At 35.7% G+C, this 21,558-nt stretch overlaps 1 protein-coding gene across 1 annotated transcript in view; it reads right to left on the bottom strand.

Annotated features, from left to right (window-relative positions):
• Positions 1–10,853: 10,853 nt before the first annotated feature.
• The window catches only part of PCSK2 (proprotein convertase subtilisin/kexin type 2), a 270,895-nt gene continuing 260,190 nt past the window's right edge, over positions 10,854–21,558 (bottom strand). Inside the window, exons 10-12 of the mRNA XM_089685325.1 lie at positions 18,543–18,643; positions 15,481–15,708; positions 10,854–11,503 (exon numbers count right to left, since the gene is read on the bottom strand). Of these exons, the coding sequence (XP_089541451.1) occupies positions 11,017–11,503; positions 15,481–15,708; positions 18,543–18,643 (816 nt within the window). The 3' untranslated portion in view covers positions 10,854–11,016. The remainder of the gene's footprint in view (positions 11,504–15,480; positions 15,709–18,542; positions 18,644–21,558) is intronic.

Raw genomic sequence — 21,558 nt, 5'->3', positions numbered from 1 at the left:
ATATGAAACTCACATAAAAATTATTTTAACTTGTATGTAAACCAAAAATCTATTTTTAGTATGTCTTACTTCATGGCTACACAGTTTAGTATTAAACCCATAACCCTGCATCCACTATATCTGGTCTCCCACAGTACACACAACATGGAAATGCAATTATTTTATTAAATATAAACTGCTAAATACCTTTTCTCAGCAGCAGTATATAGCAGCGTTCTGGCTGAGCACTAGTTAAAGCTTGTAGGAGGAGTTTTCATTCTTCTATGACTGTCCTATGAGGCTGCATGACCTCTGACGCTCTGTCTAGACAACACTGATTGGCCCAGTGCTGATCACATGCACCCTACCAAAGGAAAAAAAAACCTCTCTAGCCATACACACTAAACTGAGCATGTGCAGAGTGACTCCTAGAGCTCTGTACTATCAGCAGATTGATTGAGGACAGTAGAATTAGGGGAGGATTAGAGAAGGCAGGATCACACAGTCTTTTTACACAATGAAGAGGATTAACCCCTTAGGTTCCACAGTGAGTATAACAAGCATGCTTGCTGCATATACAGACTGATTTTACTGTTTTCTTAAGCAAATCATTTTTGTAAATATGTATCAACGTTTCTTACCTGGAGATCCTGTCCTTACTGTTTTATGATGACAGCACTAAGGCGTTACCTTTCAGTTACCAGCAATATTATCAGTCCGCTGTGAAAACTCCTTTAGCTGCCCACTGAGCTCTCTATCAGGTATGCACACACCTGCTGCAGACCTGATAGGAAGCCCAACAGCCAACTGAAGAAAACTGTATACACTGAGGAAGGATGTCAATTATACTCAAAAAAAATATTTTGGGTATACATATACTTTAAAGAAGTTTCAAATGACTGCATTACCCACATGGAAGAAAAATATATTTTAAAAATATTCTTCCCAAATATATTGCCATATATTTGAAATATTACAATTTTGGCCATATTCAATATATAAATAAACATATATATATATATATATATATATATATATATTACTGCATGTTGGAATGCGTTTATGTTTTTTAAAATATATTCTTCAGGTTTTTTTAACATATAAAAAAGTAATTTTAACATATATTTTTACATATATTTGTAAATGCATTCCAAAAATGTAGATTTGTATTTCTAAAGACATAAAGTATATTTAAAATGTATTTTTAAAAAATATTTTCATATATTTTGTAATAAAAATGCATTTCAACATGCAGTATATATATATATATATATATATATATATATATATATATATATATTTATTGAAATATATTTTTAAATAAATTGAATATGGTCAAAATTGTAGTATTTCAAATATATGGCATAATATTTGGAAAGAATATTTTTAAAATATATTTCAAATATATTTTTCTTCCTTTATTGGTACAGTAATAAATACCAAGGCTTCAATTGAACTTTAAGTTAAATACTACAATAATAATGCACCAAATGTTTGCACTGAACATGCCCTTTACATTACATTCAAAGGGTAGATTAATTTTTGTTAAAGGATAAGTTTACCTTTGTAAAAAAAAAGAATAAATGCAATCTTTTTTCATGTAAAAAAATGTGCATGTATTATTTTTTTACTAGCAGCCTAGAAAGAATTGCACCTGCGATCAGCAGATTGAGGGTGCCATGCAGGACTCCTGCAGACCTGTCTGTATATCTGTCTGCTTGTACCTCGTATAGGCCAGCAGATACACACAGACAGGAAGAGAGAATGAACTCCCACAGCCCTCAACAGCACATTGGTAGTTCATTGAGAACTTCAAGCCAACAGCTGCAAAGGCTGTCGGGACTTGTTGATTTTCTTTCACAGAATTCTGTGAATGAATGTTGCGGCTGGGTGGGCGGAGCCCCGCACAACCATTTCTTTTTTTAATTGTGACAGCAGACACAAGAACAGCTGCAGCGAACCCTGAATACGGGTGTAATATGTAACATGTTAGAAAAGGTGAATAAAATATTGATATAACATAAGTAATTGCTATATCAATGTCATTTTGTAATTTAGTGTTAATACAAATTACCATTTTGTGGCCAACTATGATTTTCCAAAAATTGCAAATAATTAAAACATGACTTTATTGTATTGGGGCATTTTGTACATTGTTGGTGTACTGGTACCCCCATTGCCTGCTCATGCGATTTGCTCACTGTTGGTCCCAGCAGTTTTTTCACTTTCTACAATACTTTTCTTTGGATCTCATAGTGTGACAATAGCAGGAAGACCTGCCCATTTCACCCTTTAGGCAGCAGGACGTTAGAGGCCTCTAGGTGTAATCTCCGATCCAAAAGGCAGCAGGTAGATATGTTCCCTGCACTGTATGAAAATAATCAAGGCAGAGTTGTTTATCCATCACAAAAAAAGTTACCATATAAAAAAAGGAAAATATTTTAGAAATATTTTAGAAATATTTTAGAAAAGTATTTGTGGATCACCAAGGTAGCCCTAGAGGGTCACAAGCAGCCCAAGGTTGCAGTTCAGCACTTAATTAACTTTAGGTTGTTTCATTTAGGTCTCAGGTTTTTATTTTGTAAGGAAAGCGTTTCAAAATGTTCAGTTTCATTTGTTTAGCAAAAATAAAATAGGCCAGTGGTGATTAAATACCACCAGAAGAAAGCTCTATATGTCTCAAAAAATGCTAAAAATGTCATATGGGTACAGTGTTGCATGACCGCATGACCGCAATTCCCAATTCTCATTCAAAGTGCGACAGTGCTGAAAGCAGAAAATAGGTCTGGGCAGGAAGGGGGTGAAAGTGTATTGATTCAGATGGTTATTTCCACAACAAATAATCCAACTCACTTAAATATGTGTGCAATTTTTACTAGGATTCACACATTTTCCTAATTATATCCTATTAGAAATATGTGTAAATCTTGGGTAAAAGCTGTGTAAATATTGTATGAAAAATGTAAGGGTTCATTACATACTAGCTATGTATCTAGTACATGTACTGGTTTTTGAGTCTGTCCCCCTCCACCGACATAGAATCAGAGGGTACTCCTACTTCTTATCAGAAGTACTGATTTTGAATTTCAGCAAATGGTTAATCTGACATAAAATGGACAGCTGTAAGCATTTTAGTTATTTACAAAAAGAAAACAAAGAAAAGCAATGCAGTTGATTTTATAAACGAGAAGAAGCTGTTCACTTTGTATGTTCACTTTGAAAAGTGGCGTGAATGTTACTAAATACGGTTAAATTGTTTTCAGGTTAAATATCCATTTGCAAAGGAAATGTAAAAAGATTAAATTTTTTTCTAGTATTTGATTGGTTGTTTAAAGTGAACACACCTTCATCCTATTTATTAGGGTCTGTGATCATTTGCTTTGAAAATTGACCATTTAATAAGTGAATGATCTCTACTCTGTTACTAAATACCAATGGCTTGTCAGAACAATTTAATACATATTTAACTTGTACTCCTGGAACAAATACATCAAATATATTATAAAAAATATAAGAAAGAACTCTTTAGAAAGATTTTTTTCCAAATTTTTTTTTAGATACTTGATGTATATTTGGTTATAAGACATTAGATTTTATTCAGTCAAGCAGAAACATTTTCCAGGCATAATAAAGCTGTATTAAACCCCAAATCAAAAATGTAATATATTGCAGATTACCAATCACTGGATGTGGTGGTTGCATTCGGTTTCTTTTTAAAGGTTTTTTTCTCTCTGTTTTTACCAGGTGATCTAACCAGTAAAACACTTCCTGTATTAGCTCTGAATTAAGGAGCAGAGGGGCAATGTATTGTAACCACCCATATCAGTGGTAAATGGTTTGTCTCAACACTCTTAACTGATACATGTGCAGGAGAGCTTGTGCTCTCTTGTAATGCAGCCATCACATCTCAGAATTGATAAGCTGCAATATAATAAATGTATGCTTTTGAGTTCCCAAACTGTGAGCAGTGTAAAAAGGTGAAGAGGCTGCAGGGAAGGACACTTAACATAAACCAATCCCTAACAAAAAAATAAACTAATAGGACTTTGAAGGTACCACACCAATTATGTAAAATCATACATTTTTATTATACAAAATATTAAAAAATGGATGTAATACAAACAGACAATAAGACAATGAAGTACTTTTAAAAGCAATTGAAATTACATATTATGCTATCAGTTAACAATCATATCCCAAGTTGATCATAGGGGCAATAATCATTCCCCTACACTTTTTGCAGGACCTGATAAACCTGATGCTGTGCAGTTTTGTTTTATTTTGGAGACTCGTCAGTTTTAGCATCCATGAGACTATCGGGAAGTGAATGGGGAAACCCTAGGACAAATCCAGGATTGTGGAAATACTCCTCTTTTTTCTTTTATTAACGTTTAAAAAATATGCGGAACCCTCAGGACCATCTAGGATTGTGGAGATGTTCTGTGTGATATCTTATCAAATGAGCATATACACTATATTGCCAAGAGTATTGGGACAAATCATTGGATTCAGGTGTTCCAATCACCTCCATGGCCACAGATGTATAAAATCAAGCACCTAAGTATGCAGACTGCTTCTACAAACATTTGTGAAAGAATGGGCCGCTCCCAGGAGCTCTGTGAATTCAAGCGTGGGTACTGCAATATGTTGACACCCGTGCAAACTATCCATGAAATTTCCTTGCTTCTAAATATTCCATGGTCAACTGTAAGTGGTATTACAACCAAGTGGAAGCAGCTGAGAACAACAGCAACTCAGCCATAAAGTGGTAGGCCACGTAAAATGACAGAGTGGGGTCAGCGCATGCTGAAGCGCACAGTGCACAAAAGTCGCCAACTGTCTACAGAGTCAATAGCTAAAGACCTCCAAGCTTCATGTGACCTTCAGATTAGCACAACAACAGTGCGTAGAGAGCTTCATGGAATGGGTTTCCATGGCTGAGCAGCTGCATCCAAGTGTTAGTGGTGTAAAGCTCAGTCTAGACTCTGGCAATCTGATGGCAATCTGATGGATGTGTCTGGGTTTGGCAGTTGCCAGGAGAACAGTACTTACCTGACTGCATTGTGCCAAGTGTAAAATTTGGTGAAGGGGGATTTTGGTGTGGGGTTGTTTTTCAGGGAACTCTTAAAGCGTCAGCATACCAAAACATTTTGGACTATTTCATGAGCTCAACTTTGTGGGAACAGTTTGGGGATGGCCCCTTCCTGTTCCAACATGGCTGCACACCAGTGCACAAAGCAAGGTCCATAGAGACATGGATGAGCGAGTTTGGGGTGGTAGAACTTGACTGGCCTTCACAGAGTCCTAACCTCAACCCGAAAGAACACCTTTAGGATGAATTAGAGCGGAGACTGGGAGCCAGACGTTATCGTCCAACATAAGTGCCTGACCTCACAAATGCGCTTCTGGAAGAATGGTCAAATACCCCCATAGACACATTCCTAAAACTTGGGACAGCCTTCCCAGAAGAGATGAAGCTGCTATAGCTGCAAAGGGTGGGTCAACTCAATATTGAACCCTACGGACTAAGATTGGGATGCCATTAAAGTTCATGTGCATGTAAAGACAGACGTTCTAATACTTTTGGCAATAGGGTGTACCTGCTCCTTCTCTATACTACATATTGAATTTTAAATTATTTGAATGGTCACGTTCTTTGGTCTATAAGCTGATGGCGGCTGCTTAAGTCAAGGAATATATCACAGGTCATGTGTGTCCTTTATAGCAGAAATATATACGAGATCTCCCTGAGGAAGTAGGCTTGTCCCACAGAACGTCTCAGTGAATGATTATCTTTCCTATGATCAACATGGAATATGACTGTTAACTGCTGGTATAATATGTAGCTGCAATTGCTTTTAACAGTACCTCATTGTCTTATTGTCTGTTTGTATTATATCCATTTTTTAATATTTTGTATAATAAAAATGTAAGCTTTTACATCACTGGTATGGTACTTTCAAAGTCCTATTAATTTTCTTTTGTTAGGCATTGGTTTATGTTTCATTGTCTCATAATAGAGCCCTTGAACCCTTGAACAAGTTGAGACTACTTTGTTGAGTCTCCTTCCCTGTTTCTTAGTATATTGTACTGCAGTGTGAAGTGTGAGGATCCAAAATCAGACTGAACAGAAAGGTACACTACCCTTTGATAAAATGTCAAAGGCTCTCATCTACTGAGAAAGGCTCTCATCAAATGGAAAAAGGTCTATGACGTCTGGGGATTTCCTGTCAGTGGGGCTCAACCCAGGGGTCATAGAGAATAATGAGTCCATCTACAGCACTTGTACAAGAAAATCAGAGATGTGTTTGCAGGTTTGCATACATGCACATTTTTTCCAAAATATTTATCAGAGATTGCATTAAAAGGAAATTAATTTGAAAAGTTTGGCTTTCATTTGCTGTAAATTATGAAAAGACAGAAAAAAGCACAGAAAATATTGTGCGACTGGTCTTTAACATCTTTTAAAAGTAGAGAATATAGACAATTATTTGCATGTGACTGTTTTATTTGCTCAGAGGCTTTCAAAGTTTGACTAAATAGATCTTTAACAAAGAAAAAAGGTTAAAAATCCAGGGTGCGTATCTCATATAGTTAAAGCAAATCGGTCACATGCATATACATAAGGTGATGATATATATATATATATATATATATATATATATATATATATTTCCTTCTAACAGGTATCAATGACAGGCTTTGTATTGCTATCAGCACACAACTCATTTAATTCCATTGTTGATTTCATTGATACATTTAGTAACATAAACATATTTTTGATTGCTTTGCAGTATGTACTCTTACCTTGTTCATAAACCATGGCCCTGATTTAAAAAATTGTGAAAATTATTCCACAACAAAAATAAAATTATTTTTTGAATTGTTTGATATCTCAAATTATATTCCAAGTAGATGAAGACAATTTACAAATATTGCATAAAGCTATTTTTACTATTTCCGTATATAACATAATAATGCATCATAGCTAAAAAAAAAAATGAGCACAATTCAATTCAGACTATAAAAAAAGGTTGCACACTATGATATCTGTCATATAATATATTCTAGTAATGTAGTACTGAAAATATTATGTAAACTACAATAAAACACTTTCAGTGTAATAATAAAAAAGTATATATATATATATATATATATATATATATATATATATACAATTTATAACTTATGACTTCCCCTGTAGTCTGAATCACATTTTTATACATTTGTTTTCAAGGTGTAGGTCAACAAAATTAATGAAAATCAAATCAAGCTTTTTTATATTATTTAACTTTTAGAAAATCAGAATTCTAAGAAATATAAACAAACTTTTTAAAAATTGCTGCTATATAAGACATTTAATGCATTTTAACATAGAAATGCATGATTACAAGAATGCAAATTAATATACATGGTCATCTGAAGTTTTCACAAAGGATGAATGAAGACCAAAGTTTTTTTACAGAAAGTGATTAATTTAAAAATATTAAATTTTGTATAATTAGCACATACACATGCACATGTGACATGTGTGTGTAGCACACTATACTATGTGCTTGTCTTTTGTGTTTCGCCTTCATATACATACACTCATTTACATGATTTCCTTTGGTTTATTATTATCTTCCAAATAAAATACATTTTAGGCTTTGAAATTGATACCATACATGGCATAATACATCTGAGTACATATGAAGGAACTTCCTGTAATAAATACAATACCTTGCATAAATGCTCTCAGATAATATTTAATATTTGCAGATTGTATGCAAATACTGAACATTAAACAGTTTTTAATAATAATTCAGTACAAAATGAAAAAAAATATATTGTGCTTTAATATCTTCATATTTTTCTGGCACAATCTTAGAAAATCAATATTTCTTACATCTTCGGATATTTTATTGCACATTTGGCAGTTGTTGCGGGCATAGTTAGGCGTTAAAAAAAAAAAACTTATTCCACTGAAGAAAATAACTTATCAAATATTACTTTTAAAATAAACAATATATTTCATCCAATTTGTTTTTAAATAAATATAGATATAATACTATACAAGTTATTTTAGAGTTACAAAAGACTCATTATATAACAGAGAGAAGAAAGTAGAGAGAGAGAGGAGGGAGCTGATTAATCAAAGACATCATTTGCATCCTACGGAAAGAAAAAGAGACCTAATTTACTAAAGAAGTACTTTTCACCCATGTTTACCCAAGATCACCAGTAACATTTAAGAGAATTAAAAAAAAAATCAGGAATTCCTGTGAACATAAGTATTGAAAGTGAATACAAGACAGTGTAAAAATTGCTTCTTTAGTAAATCAGCACATAGGTGTTAATTTACTAAAGGAGTAGAGAATTTTCCCTTTCAAAGTGAATTTTTACTTATCTTGGCCAACAAGGTGAAACAAAGTAAAAAATCACTTTGCAAAGAATACCCAATCATGAGCAAAGAAAAGTAAAAAAACAGGATTTTTTCTCACACATGGCATAATTGAAGTCAACTCGACTTCACCTCATTCACTAAACAAAGAAGATTTTCCCTGCAAAGTGAATCTTCACATAGCTCAGTGAATGAGGAAAAGTTGTGCTTCCCTTAACTATCTAATCATGTTTGAGGAAAAAACTTTTTTTAATTTTCTGTACATATTACATGCAGTCCCCGAGTTACAAACAAGGTCCTGAAGGTTTGTTCTTACGGTGAATTTGTATGTATAAAAGCTCTATAGGGGGCGCTAAAAACACATCCCTAAAAATGAAAGTGATATTGCTAAAGTGCCATGTGCATAAGAAATCATATGCAATACATATTACCAATGAAACAAAATCATACATCAATATGTCAAATCTCTAAGTGTAAAAAAATACACATCAAATTCATATAGTGAAGTCCATGGGTCGTGACCTCAAATGCAAAAAGACTCAAAACCACAAAAGTGCTTGGTGCTGTATCTCCTGCACCATAAAGTGTCCACACATTCCACCCGGAGGTCTTGAGTAGTGACCCATGGACTTCACTATATGAATTTGATGTTTATTTTTTTACACTTAGAGATTTGATATATTGATGTATGATTTTTTTCACTGGTACAATGCATTGCATATAGTTTATGATGCACATAGCACTTTAGCAATATCACTTTCATTTTTAGGGATGTGTTTTTAGCGCCCCCTATAGAGCTTTTAAACTTATTTGGTGGTTATCGATCGCTTCAGGGAGGCAGCTTAGTCACTATATTTATATTTGACACTATAACACATAGGGCCAGGGATTTTTTATACATTGAATTTGTATGCAAGTTGGAAGAGGTACATTTTTTAATTTTAACTCCAACGAAAAAAAGTATTTTTAAGTTTTGGATAGCATAGAGATGGGTTAACTTACCAGGCAGTGATGTGGGATTGCTGACCGGTCTGCCAGACAGTAGGTAGCAACATGCGATGAACAGCAAGATGGCCTCCTGGAGGTTTCCAGAGCCAGCGTGACGTCATGCTGCCTCCATTCTTAAGTATGAATCATATGAAAGTTGGATGTTTGTAACTTGAGGATTGCCTGTATTAGGTATTATTTTCTAGAGTGAATTTTTGCTTTGTTTTGCTTCATTTGCTAAGCTAAGTGGAAATTGACTTTAAAAGTGAAAATGTTCTACTGCTTTAGTAAATCAGGATCATAGTGTCATATTATTAGTGGCCCAGGGCCAACAAGGATAAGGAGAACCTTAGGAAACGTTTAACAATTTTAAGCATCTTTGTCAGTCTATCCTTTTAATGATTATTATTATTCACTGTTCATAAGTCCGTAGTAATTACCAAAAATATTAAACTTCTTTGGAATTACTTTTTTTTTCCACATAGATTCCTAACTACTACATGATAAATATGACAGGTTAGGGACAATGGTTTTGCTCTGTTACTTGACATTCACTGGAGGATCCACAACATATGTCTCAGTTTTTGTGCCTCTATATTTGTGTAGGCTTCATTCACTGATAACTGAACAAAGATGCAGTAAGAGGTACATTGTAAGCACTAATCTACTTGGGGTTTTGTGAGTGGTGAATTCAGCTACCACACACACATACAGTGAGATCTCATATATATATATATTTTATAGTCACAATATTCAGTGGCTTTGAAATGATCTATAGACATTTTTATTTTATATTTTTATATTTAGCATTGCTGTACAATTTGTGATACTTTGAATTCTATATTGATTTCTGTCATTTAGGATTACATCTAATTTAAGCAATAGAGTGTTTTTTGGCACCTAGAACCCAGCACTGCTAGTCCTTGGTCATTTAAATTAAAATATGTGCCTGACTTGACCTACAGCCTAGCCTTAATAGTAAACCTGACCCTATTTTTACCTGAAATGCAAAATGATCTAACCCTTATAATACTTTACCGGTCGCCTATCATTTTAACCTTATCATAACCCTTAATACCAAGCCAAGACCTAATATTAAATAAACTCTTAACCGAACAATTAAAATTTACATCTAACCTGAATCCTTACACAGAATCTCTGACTTAGCCCCACTTAACCCAAACTCTTAACCTAAAATCCCTCATCCTTGATCCTCACCTTAACCCAACCTTCCACTTAATCTCTAACACTAATTAACTCCTGCATACACCTATCTGAGCACCATAACTATTGACACGGAAAATACTTCTCTTGTGCTAAGATTTCACAGCACCAAGATCATGGTGCTAATAATCCATTACCTTGCCTATACTTTTTCTCCAAACATTAGATTTGCATTTATTTTCCAAAAAGGGTAGAAGGTTCTATAGAAAACTAGACACAGAACATGTTTGCAGATTATTGTTAATTTTCATTGTATCCATCAGGGGTAACACTGTAAAAATATATAGATATATATTTATTTGATTCCAAACAAAGGAACAGATGACTATAAATATTTAGAACATATGGTACCAAGAGGCTGTATCCTATACAGAAATTTAGTGTTAGAAAGATATGCTGAAAATTCTGAAAAAGAAAATATAAGGTAGACATGCAATGCACTGCTAGTTCTTGCTTAATAGACTTTTTAAGCTTCTCTCCACAGCTTCATCCAGTTCTTCCTCCAGCTCCTCCTTCTTGGACATAGCCAATTTTGACTGGTAATCTCTAACTATTTGGTCTATGTAGGGGGCACTTTGAGTCCCATGCAGCATCAGGGTCCATTCTTTCAAAACACCTTTTTCTGGCATGCTTCCAACAAAACCGATCTCAAGAACCCAAGTTCCTCTTGGGTCTTCTCCCCAGGTGTGAGTTGTCATGAATGGCCACTTATCAAAACCCACTTTAGAGTCGTCGTCCCTTGGACGGCGACTCAGGAGGATGGATTTTGTTCCCATTGGTGACGTCATATTGATGTTCAAATCTCCACGTCTTGTAGAATTCACAGTTATAACTGCTTGGACATGTTCAAGGTATCGCACAAAGTTTTCCTTTCCTTCACATGCATCTGTTGTAAGTGTTAGCATCAACTTTCCATCAGAAGGTATTTTCCTGTATTGTGAAATAAACAGATTCCACATTTTAGATACACAGTATACAGATTACGAAATGCTTTTGGAACAGATGTGTCTAACCAATCAGAGGGGCATGATTTAATAGAAGAAAATGTGTGTGCTCTTTGACAATGATACTAGTGCAAACCTAGTTGAACAGTCAGAGTGCACTCACACAGCAGGGTTGATTTACTAAAGGCAAATAGGCTGTTAACTCTCCAAAAGAATTTGCATTTTGCAAGGGAAAATCCCCTTTGCTTCATGAATGTAGTAATTGTCCATTTGCAAAGAATACCCAATCATGTGTAAGGAAGATAAAAACAGTATTTTTGCTTGTACCTCATTCACTAAGTGAAAGGGAAATTACCTTGCAAAGTGAAATTTCCTTTAAAAAGTAAACAGCCTATTTGTCTTTAGTAAATCCCCAGTGTGTTCTTGAGCATTATGGTTGTTCTTCCAGAGATGTACACAATCTTAATAAGGGTCCTTTTTCACGGACATTCCATTTTTTTCATCAGTTCAGTCATGTTCAGTCAAGAAAAAAGGAATCAGTTTCTGATCAGTTTACATCCATTTGTGATCAGTTTACATCCATTTTTTACATCCTTTACCAATTAAAAAATGGACCGTATGTCCATTTACATCCATTTACATCCGTTTTTTTGTCCATTTACATCCGTTTTTCGTCCGTTCCATTTTTTTTTTTTTACAGAAGAAAAATAGGGTTTTCTTCCGTTCAAAAAAAAAAAAAAACTGATGTTAATGGATACGGACATTAATGGATCATCATCCGTTTATATCCGCTAGTCCATAGAAATACATGGGTGTGCATTTTTCATCTGTAAACAGACAGATGAAAAACAGGCATACGGAACACTTGTTTGAAAGTGCCCTAAGGGCTAACGCATCAACTAATTTGTTTTATTTATCTGGACATGCTCCAGCCTCTGAATGGCAAGCAAAAGCTGGCATACCTAAAAGAAAAATGGTATTTCTCAAATGTCATTTGGGCTTACCTATATCTGTCAGCTATTTTGCATTTATATTTCAACTGCATGATGTACAGCAGAGGTGTCAAACTGGCGGCCCTCCAACTGTTGTGAAACTACAAATCCCATCATGCCTCTGCCCTTGGGAGTCATGCTTGTAACTGTCAATCTTGCAGTGCCTCATGGGATTTGTAGTTTGGCAACAGATGAAGGGCTGCCAATTTGACACCCTTGATGTACAGCATATACTGCTATTAATGAACTTAACTGTAGTAAAAGAAAAAAAATAAAGGCCAGTGTGCATGCTTTTTTGGGGGTAACAAAGTGTGTACGCTTTGGCCATGGCAAGATTGCATACTATTTTGCAAGCTGATACTTGTAAAAGCAGATTGGAACAATACATTTCTGTACTTATGGTGCCTTGCTTGCTCCCAGATCATGGTGTGTAGGTGTTGGAACTGCTTGTTTATTTCTGTGAACCATTCACAGATTACATGGCATTCTGTGAATAACCAAGGGTTAGCGGGGGACACTAACACTTCCATGGATGAGAGCCTCAGCTCTCATATCCACAACAGGCCAGAAGTACAGTGGGAGCTGCAATCCTGGCCGTAGCATACACCTCGGCCGACGTAATGTTTTTACACAGTAGAAATGACTAAAAGCCGTTTGTCTGGAGATTTGCTTTAAACTATTTCACTTCTGTCTGGTTTTAACTGGAAGTCATTTAACATTAGAAGTTTTTGCTTGACATAACACAGTATATATGTTCCATTTTATTATTTCAGCAGAGGGTAATTATAAAAGAATGGACATTTGACACATAATTACAAGCTACATATTGTATTAGTTTTATCATAATTTCTCATTCTCTCAGTGCATTTTTCGCTCGTTCTAATCCTGGCAATGGCATAATAAAGTGTTTTAAATATTAATAGAGCTGCCTCGCAACAATTGCCGCAGACGACAAATGCTACCCAGCTTCTTTGCACTAATTGACAGGGTTGCTAAGGTGCACCGTGGAGGATATTCAAGAGGCTATATATAGACTGTGCTCTGCAAGTCTATGAGGAGGAAGAAAACAATTATCCATAGTATGACTGAATCAAATCTTAATGGAAGTTGCAATGCAATCCCTTGGAGACTGCTGGTTTGTTTTACTTTGACTGAAAATAATGCGGGTAAAAGCTTAAATATCAAAAGCTAAAAACATCACTATGGTTTCAACATTTTGATCATGAACTACTTTTGTGACATCTCCATCTGACAATTAGAAGAAAAAAAAAGTAGATGTTTGTTTTTGAGAATAGACATTTGATTTGAGAAGTGTTTAATTATTTATCCTAGCTATATTATTGTGCATATTTAAAGTTGAAATTTACATATGGGTTTATTATTACGTAAATTATTTAATGTAGGAAGGGAGAAAGGGAAGAAGGAAAGATATTTCCAAAGTCTACATTTATAAACATAGGAAATGATAAGAAAATGCAAGAGCTTAAAACAATTCTTTTCTTTGCTAATGTTTTCATAAACTGCTGTCTACTATATAACTTGTTGACAATTCCCTGGTGCATAGTCAGTGAACAAATCTCTGCCCTAGGATTTCTACAAATATCCAATTATTTAACCTTTGGGTGCTGCCATTTTGCCTCTCTCACAACATAGAGAAAGTTAAGCCAAACTGTCAATCACAGGCAGTAAATTAAAGTCACCTCTGTCCTACTTGTGACAATCATTGATCTCTGCATATGTCAGCAGCCAGGGGAAGTGGCAAATACAGTAGATGCTTAGATATTGACTACAGAAAAATTTCCAAAAAAAAAAGCAGTAGTGTGATTCAGTCTGCCCAGACTGCCCATTTTGTTGAAGGGTTGAAAGTACATTTGCTCATTGGGCAGATTATGAACAGGTTTACCAGATGGGGAATGGTAAGGTTTACTTTAAAGCCCGTTCCCCAGGCAGAAGAAAATTAGTGGAAAAATGTGGAAACTTCTTGGATTTACACAAAAAAGAAAAATCATTGCTCATGGGACTTTAAATGAGGCAGGTCACATGCAAAACATAACAAGATTGATATGCATAATGGTACATTTTATTATTCAATAATTAGCCACAATATGATCATTTTCATATACATGATTATAGATTGCATATAGTAATACATAGTTTTAGACACATGATTACAGGTTGCACACAATAATAGACACAATAAAAATCCAACTTAAAAAAAGGGGGATACCACACAGACATTGTATCAATATAAATACATAGCTGATCATATTTTTTTAATGATTTTATAACATAAATTACATAGCATCCTAGAGCTCAAGATATCCATTTGGTATATCATGAATCAGTTCAGTATTCACCTTTTTTAAGTTTGATTTTTATTGTGTCTATTTATTATTAAATGCAATCTGTAATCATGTTTTTAAAACTATATATTACTAATTGCAATCTATAATCATGTATATGAAAATGACCATATTGTGGCTAATTATTGAATAATAAAATGTACCATTATGCTTATCAATCTTATCATGTTTTACAAGTGACCTACCTTAAAGTCCCATGACCAAAGATTTTTCTTTTGTGTGTGTGTGTGTGTATATATATATATATATATATATATATATATATATATATATATATATATATATATGGAGGTATGTCACCTATGGTGCTGCAGACCATAATCTTCATATTTAGACATGTTTAGATAACTTCTTGGATTTAAGTTTTGTCTGTGACCCAGTTGGGGAAGTTTCCCTTGCTTCCTGTCTTTTTAACATCAGGAAAACAATTTAAGAGAACATGTGCCAAATTGATAAAAACCTTTCCCAAATTTCCTAAAACTAAAAAAAAATAATTTTGACTACAGCTGAAATTTAAATGTGTTATTAAAATATCTTAATTGCAATAGATCACCAACTTTATATTGTACTCATTTTCATTCTGAATTCCCAGTTTTTAAACAACATACCTTGGCTCCTGTACTGATCCACCAATGCAGTGAAATCTTTCTGGAACAGTTTTCCATTCTCGTGCCATTTTAACCATAGATCCGGCATCCAATACACCATAGCCAAACAAGTGGTTAAACTCCAAACCAACACCATTCCTACGCCACTTATGAACTTCATCGTGCAGCTGGTTTCTTTTGGATGTTAGCACTGTTAAGTGTTGCAAATCCCTCCACGTGAGACCTGGACTATTGCAAGACAAAATGAAATTACAATACTGAAACTTTGTATAAATACTATATTTTCTTTAATGTATAAATAGCAATATGTAAATGTAAAGCTTTATTTTAAAATAATTTTTAGCACAGAAAATCTGACCCTGAACAACTAGATGAAAGCAAATGAACAGAAGAATACAGAAATACCAATGTTTCCAGAGTTTCAGAATCCTGGTCTCCACTGAGTGCTGTGGTTCCTCCTGAAAACCTCTACATCTCTATATGATATAGGGACCAGAGAAACAAACCACTGAGTATAGTAGGGACCAGGGATTCAACCCTACTGGAAGTGTCAGGTCCTGAAGAGTCTTCAAGCAGTGGTTTCACATTACAGCAAGAATTGGTATTGTGGGATGCAGAAGAAGTGAGTATTAACTATAATCATGTGCAAAGAAACTAGACAGCGCTATTTGGTATTATCACTATCATTCAGTACATAATGTCAGGTGCATGTGCATTTTCAAATCACTTGTTCTCCACAAAAAAGCGCTATCACTCTACCACTATCTATCCTACTTCACCATGTCAAGTGTTTATGCATTATATAAAACTTAAAGTGCCAGGTGCATTTGCTTTTTCTATGCAAAAAAAGTATTATAACATATAAATAAAGTGCATGTACATATATAACCCAGTTCTAAAAAAATCAAATTTGTGCATATATAACATAAAGTGACAATTGCTGGGATATATAACCAAAATTAAAGTGCATATATAATTCAATATATATATATATACCAACTGTGCATGTATGACATATTTATCAAGTGACAATTGCAATATTATATAACCAAAATTCACAAATAAATTGTTACATATACATGTGCAAAGTCCACAATTTCTAAGGCTTCCTTTCTTGTGTGCACCACCACCATATATTTCATAAATGCCTTGGGAATCAAGTGATATTTGTTTTCTTCCTCTGTGTGAAGCACCTTAGGTCATCACCAGCTTGTGTGTCCACCACCAATTGTACTAGCCTCAACTCACCAGTTTCTGGTAAAATGATAAACCAGCCCACCAACCATTCCCCCCCTGGGGATTATCACTTAATGCGTCAGATCTTCGACTTATTAGGGAACACCACGAACTTCAGCCACATTAAGTGATAATCCCCAGGGGAGAACGCTTGGTGGGTTGGTTTATAATTTTACCAGCAACATCTTCTGGTGAGGCAGCTACGCAAATATGTGGCCCCACAAGAAAAAGCCCAGTTTTGTGAGGTCACATTTTTGTGTTATGTCGGCGCCAAGGGGTTATTGACAGAGTTCCTGTAAGATCAGCCTTAATGCATGATCTTCCTACTTCGGATCAGCCACAATGCATGAATGTCAGACCTCAGATCAGCCCTTATGCATGAACTTTAAACTTCACACCAGGCCTAATTTATGAATGTCACACCTCAGATCAGCCTTAATGCATGAATATCAGACTTCAGGTCAGACTCAATTACTGCACCTTCAAACCTAAGATCAGCCTAAATGCATTCATCTTCAGACCACAGATCAACTCCAATTTCTGCAGCTTCAGATCTCAGATCATCCTAAGCCATGTACCTTCAGACCTCAGAGCAGCTCTAATATATTCATTTTTAAATCTGAGATAAGCTTTAATCCCTGTAATTATTATACTAGCTCAGACTGAATAAATGTAGGAAACCAACACCTTTCTGCCTCTGTTGGACCATCACTGTGCTCCATCTGCACTGGAAACACTCTTCACATTCCTGCTCTGTGGTGCCTGCACTTTCATGGCTATCTAGCAACTTCCTGGCTAACAAAGTGATGCCCGACAGGGTGACTGGACAAACTGCAGGAGACCCAGTTCTTAGTCAAAGCCACCACTGGATGACACTGCTTTGCAATCAGAAGACAGAAAATAGGAGATTTACTAAAACTGGTTGACTCAGAATCTTGGGCACCTGTGCATGGTAGCCAATCAGCTTCTAACCTCAGCATGTTCAGTTAAGCTTCAGCAATAAAACCTGGAAGCTGATTGGTTTTTATGCAGAAGTGGACAAGATTCTGAGTCAACCAGGTTTAGTAAATAAACCCCAAAGTGTCCTTGGTGTAGAGAGGGCAGCAACTAATAAAAAATGCAGCATGTACCCAGCCTGGCATGCGTTTCAGAAGTTTCTATGTAAACTGAAAAAAAACACCAATCCCACACTATCTGCTGGTGGTCTAGTATTATTATGATGGCATATCAAGTAACATTTTGAGTTTTCATGTTATCTCTGGCAGTGGCTAAAACAATATACGTTAAAAGTTTGCAGCCCTAAGTATGTCCTGGCATAAAGTTTATATACATGTATTAAAAAATGATCATACGGTGGTAGGATCATGTCCCTGTGATCAATAGGGATTAAGTTATCTGTGCACTTGATTGCTGCCTGCTTTTGATTTTTGTTTTTTTTTCTTTCTGTCAAAAAATGGAGGCAATGTTTTCATGAGGGGCAAATTTTTGTGACAAGACCTGGTCCAAGATAGCTGAAAGGTGCTCTTCATGAGCCATTTAAATTCAATTGCAACCTTAAAACCACCTTTATTTCACCTTTCCCAGACATTGCCAAACTCACTGAAATAATTGGGATAAGAAAAATATCAATGATAACAACCCTCATCTCATGTATTAACCACATCAAAGGATGAAAAAAATTATGACTTTAGAAAATACTTTTGGACAAGTCATACTGTTAAAGATATTTGAACGTGCAAAGTCCCTTTAATTTTTCTGCATAGCTAAATGATATGTCTTGTTTACTGTCATCTGCCATATATGCAAAGAAAATCCCATGAACATACTTTGCCTCTAGGGCTAATGCAAACACCCCAGCTGCTTCTGGTGCTGCCGCAGATGTTCCTGAGTGACGTAAAGTGCAGTTTCCATATAGATCTGTTGTAGCCTGAAAACACAAATTGATAATTTACAGGTCATACAGTATTAAGAAAGTCATATTGCACACAAATAATTTGAAAGCACTGAAATATTTATCAAGCATCACTTTTTGTTTTAAAAGAACCACACTATTATTAATTCCTTAGGGTCTGCTTTTAAAGTGATCTGAAAGCGTATAGACAAATACTTGTCATTTACGATAATTAAAAAATAATTATCACTATATGTATATATATATATATATATATATATACATATATATTGCAGCAGTGCTGGACACTTTTGCTCAGTGCTATTACCAGACATGTAAGAATCAAAAAGGAGAACACTGGTACTGAACTGTACACATTAAAATCTTCATCTTTACCGTATTGTTATTGAAATGTTGCGGAAATTTTTGAAACTATCCAAAGATGAAGAAAGGTTAAACATTTGTATAAAGGCAAAAGATTTCTAGTTTTGGGTAGAGTGGGGAAGGGTAAGACCCTCGCCCACGTTTATATCACTACCTGTCTTCCAACTGGGAAGATTCACTCCTCTCTTTATTCTGGAGACCACTGTCACAGAGATAACAAAGAAGGGGAAATCCAAAATTGTCATCAGAGCAAGAGATGAGGGGATATCTTCAAATAAGTACAAATCCTTTGACAACAGTCTATGATGGGAGTTTCCTTCATTTTGGGGAGATTTCTTCTCACTTCCTGTTGCCTCTTAAGGACAGACAGTGAAGGCAAATCTCCACAGCAGTAAAAAATATTTTGGCAATACATGCGCTCAGTATGAAAGCAATTAGAGGGGAATTTGTCAAGGCTCTAGAAGGGAAGATGACCTTAGATATTAATAAGGCAATTAGAAAAAGTAATGGGTGGGACTTTAAATATACCAGTGGAATTCACAGGAGAAAATCAAGAAAGATAAAAAATCAAAAAAGTTTTATTTTAAAAAAGAGGTAAAATATATATATATATATATATATATATATATATATATATATATATATGAGAGACAGACATAAATCTTGATTATGATGTGCGTCCTATGAAGTAGGTCTACGTGTTTCAGGGGGTTCTCCCACTTCCTCAGGACCAAAACAAATTGTTCAAAGGACACAAGGTTGTACATACTACATAGGATACATTCTATGAGAAGAAAAAACATCTGTAGATGTTAATGTATATCTATTTATATATGATGGATTTTATGTACAAATCTTTGATCAATTTATTTAGGTCCTGAGGAAGAGGGAGAACCTGCAAAACGCATAGACCTTCTTCATAGGATGCACTTTACACTTGTTTCTATCTTTCTTGATTTTCTATAATTAAAGTCCTACCCATTAATTTGATCGATTGTCCTATTTACATGGGATACAACCCTGGTAGATCACATTTACATTATATTACACACCCTACCCCAGTAACTGTTTTTATGTATCTTAATAAGCTACATTTTGCACTCAGCTTGCAGCAAACTTCACAGTGCAGATTGTTCTGAACCCCATTTCTGAGGACCTCAGCTGGTCACTAGAGTTTGAGGAATATAGTCATAAGCAGGGGCGGGCTGACAACTCAATGGGCCCCCAGGCAATAGGGGATCATGGGGCCCCTGTGTCCTTGCCCAAACTCAAAAAATCCTATGAAAAAGGTACCAGGGGCATCTCATGGGGCCCCCTACCAACCCTGGGCCCTCGGGCAGTGCCCGAGTTTCCAAATGCTCAGTCCGCCCCTGGTCGTGAGTTGACTCTGCATGTACAAATTAGCCAGTGGCCTGATCTCGCCCTTTCTGGCACAACTAGTTATAGCTACTGCCTTGCTGCCAACATGTCTGCTTGCTTTAGGCTTCTATTATATAGAATGACAGAGAGATAATTGACAAATCTTTGCATATCGAACATGCCACTACTAACAGTAGCAAGTAGTGAACAGGCATCTTTGTCTTACAAAGTACACACCAACCATGTATAAACATTTTAAATCCAACATGATATAGGAGATACGACTAGCCTTACTCTATATACTGTGTGTTTCTCATTTTCATTATGAAATTCATTTTTTATTCCATTCTTTCCCTTAATGAAATCCCCACTTTTGCCAATATCATCATCTTTGGTATGGCCCTAAATATGATCCTGTTAAAATGCAAATTCACTGGTTTAGCCTCATCCACACAATGGAGTATGAGAGCAAATCTGCACAACACAGAATGTGGTCACACTGTGCATTCACATCCAGTGACTCACATTAAACTGATATTATGGTAAAGTAACAGCTCATTCTGCATGGCTGTATCAATACCGTAGGTGGTTTGCTAATTGTGGGAGATTTAAAAAGGGACATTTATCAGATAAGTTGCAAAGCAAGGTAATGCTACATGGGAGATGTGAGACAGATTGCATGGCAGATTAACGTCAAGGTTACAGCTTGATTCATAAATTCCTCCTTCAGCTGCCCTAAGGTAGCACCTCCATAAAATGAAGCCTGGCCCTGACCACTACTTAATTGTGAGTCTGTTTAAAATGAAAATCGATCTCATCTTTAGTGTTAAAGCGGAGTTCCACCCAAAAGTGGAAGCTCTGCTTGTTTGCCTCCTCCCCCCTCCACTGCCATATTTAGCACCTGTTTTGACAGGTACCCGCACCCACTTCCGGCTCAGTTCCCCCCTGTGAAGTGAGCAGGTAGTTCGGCCCCTTCCTTCCTCCCGCAATCTCCTGGGAACCTTCACAGGTCCCAGAAGACTGCCGGACCAATTAGAATGCGCAGCGTGACTCGCACATGCGCAGTGGGCACCCGGCTGTGAAGCTGCAAGCTGTCACAGCTTGGTGCCCACAGTTGAGATGCTGTTGCCATGGAGAGAAGAAGGAGCGAAGGGATGGCACAGGTAATCACGTCGCTGGACCCTGGGACAGGTAAGTGAGTGTTTATT

The sequence above is a fragment of the Staurois parvus genome, unplaced genomic scaffold (assembly GCF_062004578.1).
Source record: "Staurois parvus isolate SC_StPar_1 unplaced genomic scaffold, SC_StPar_1.0 ptg000001l, whole genome shotgun sequence".
NCBI lineage: Eukaryota > Metazoa > Chordata > Amphibia > Anura > Ranidae > Staurois > Staurois parvus.
This window is presented reverse-complemented; position numbering and strand designations above follow the sequence as displayed.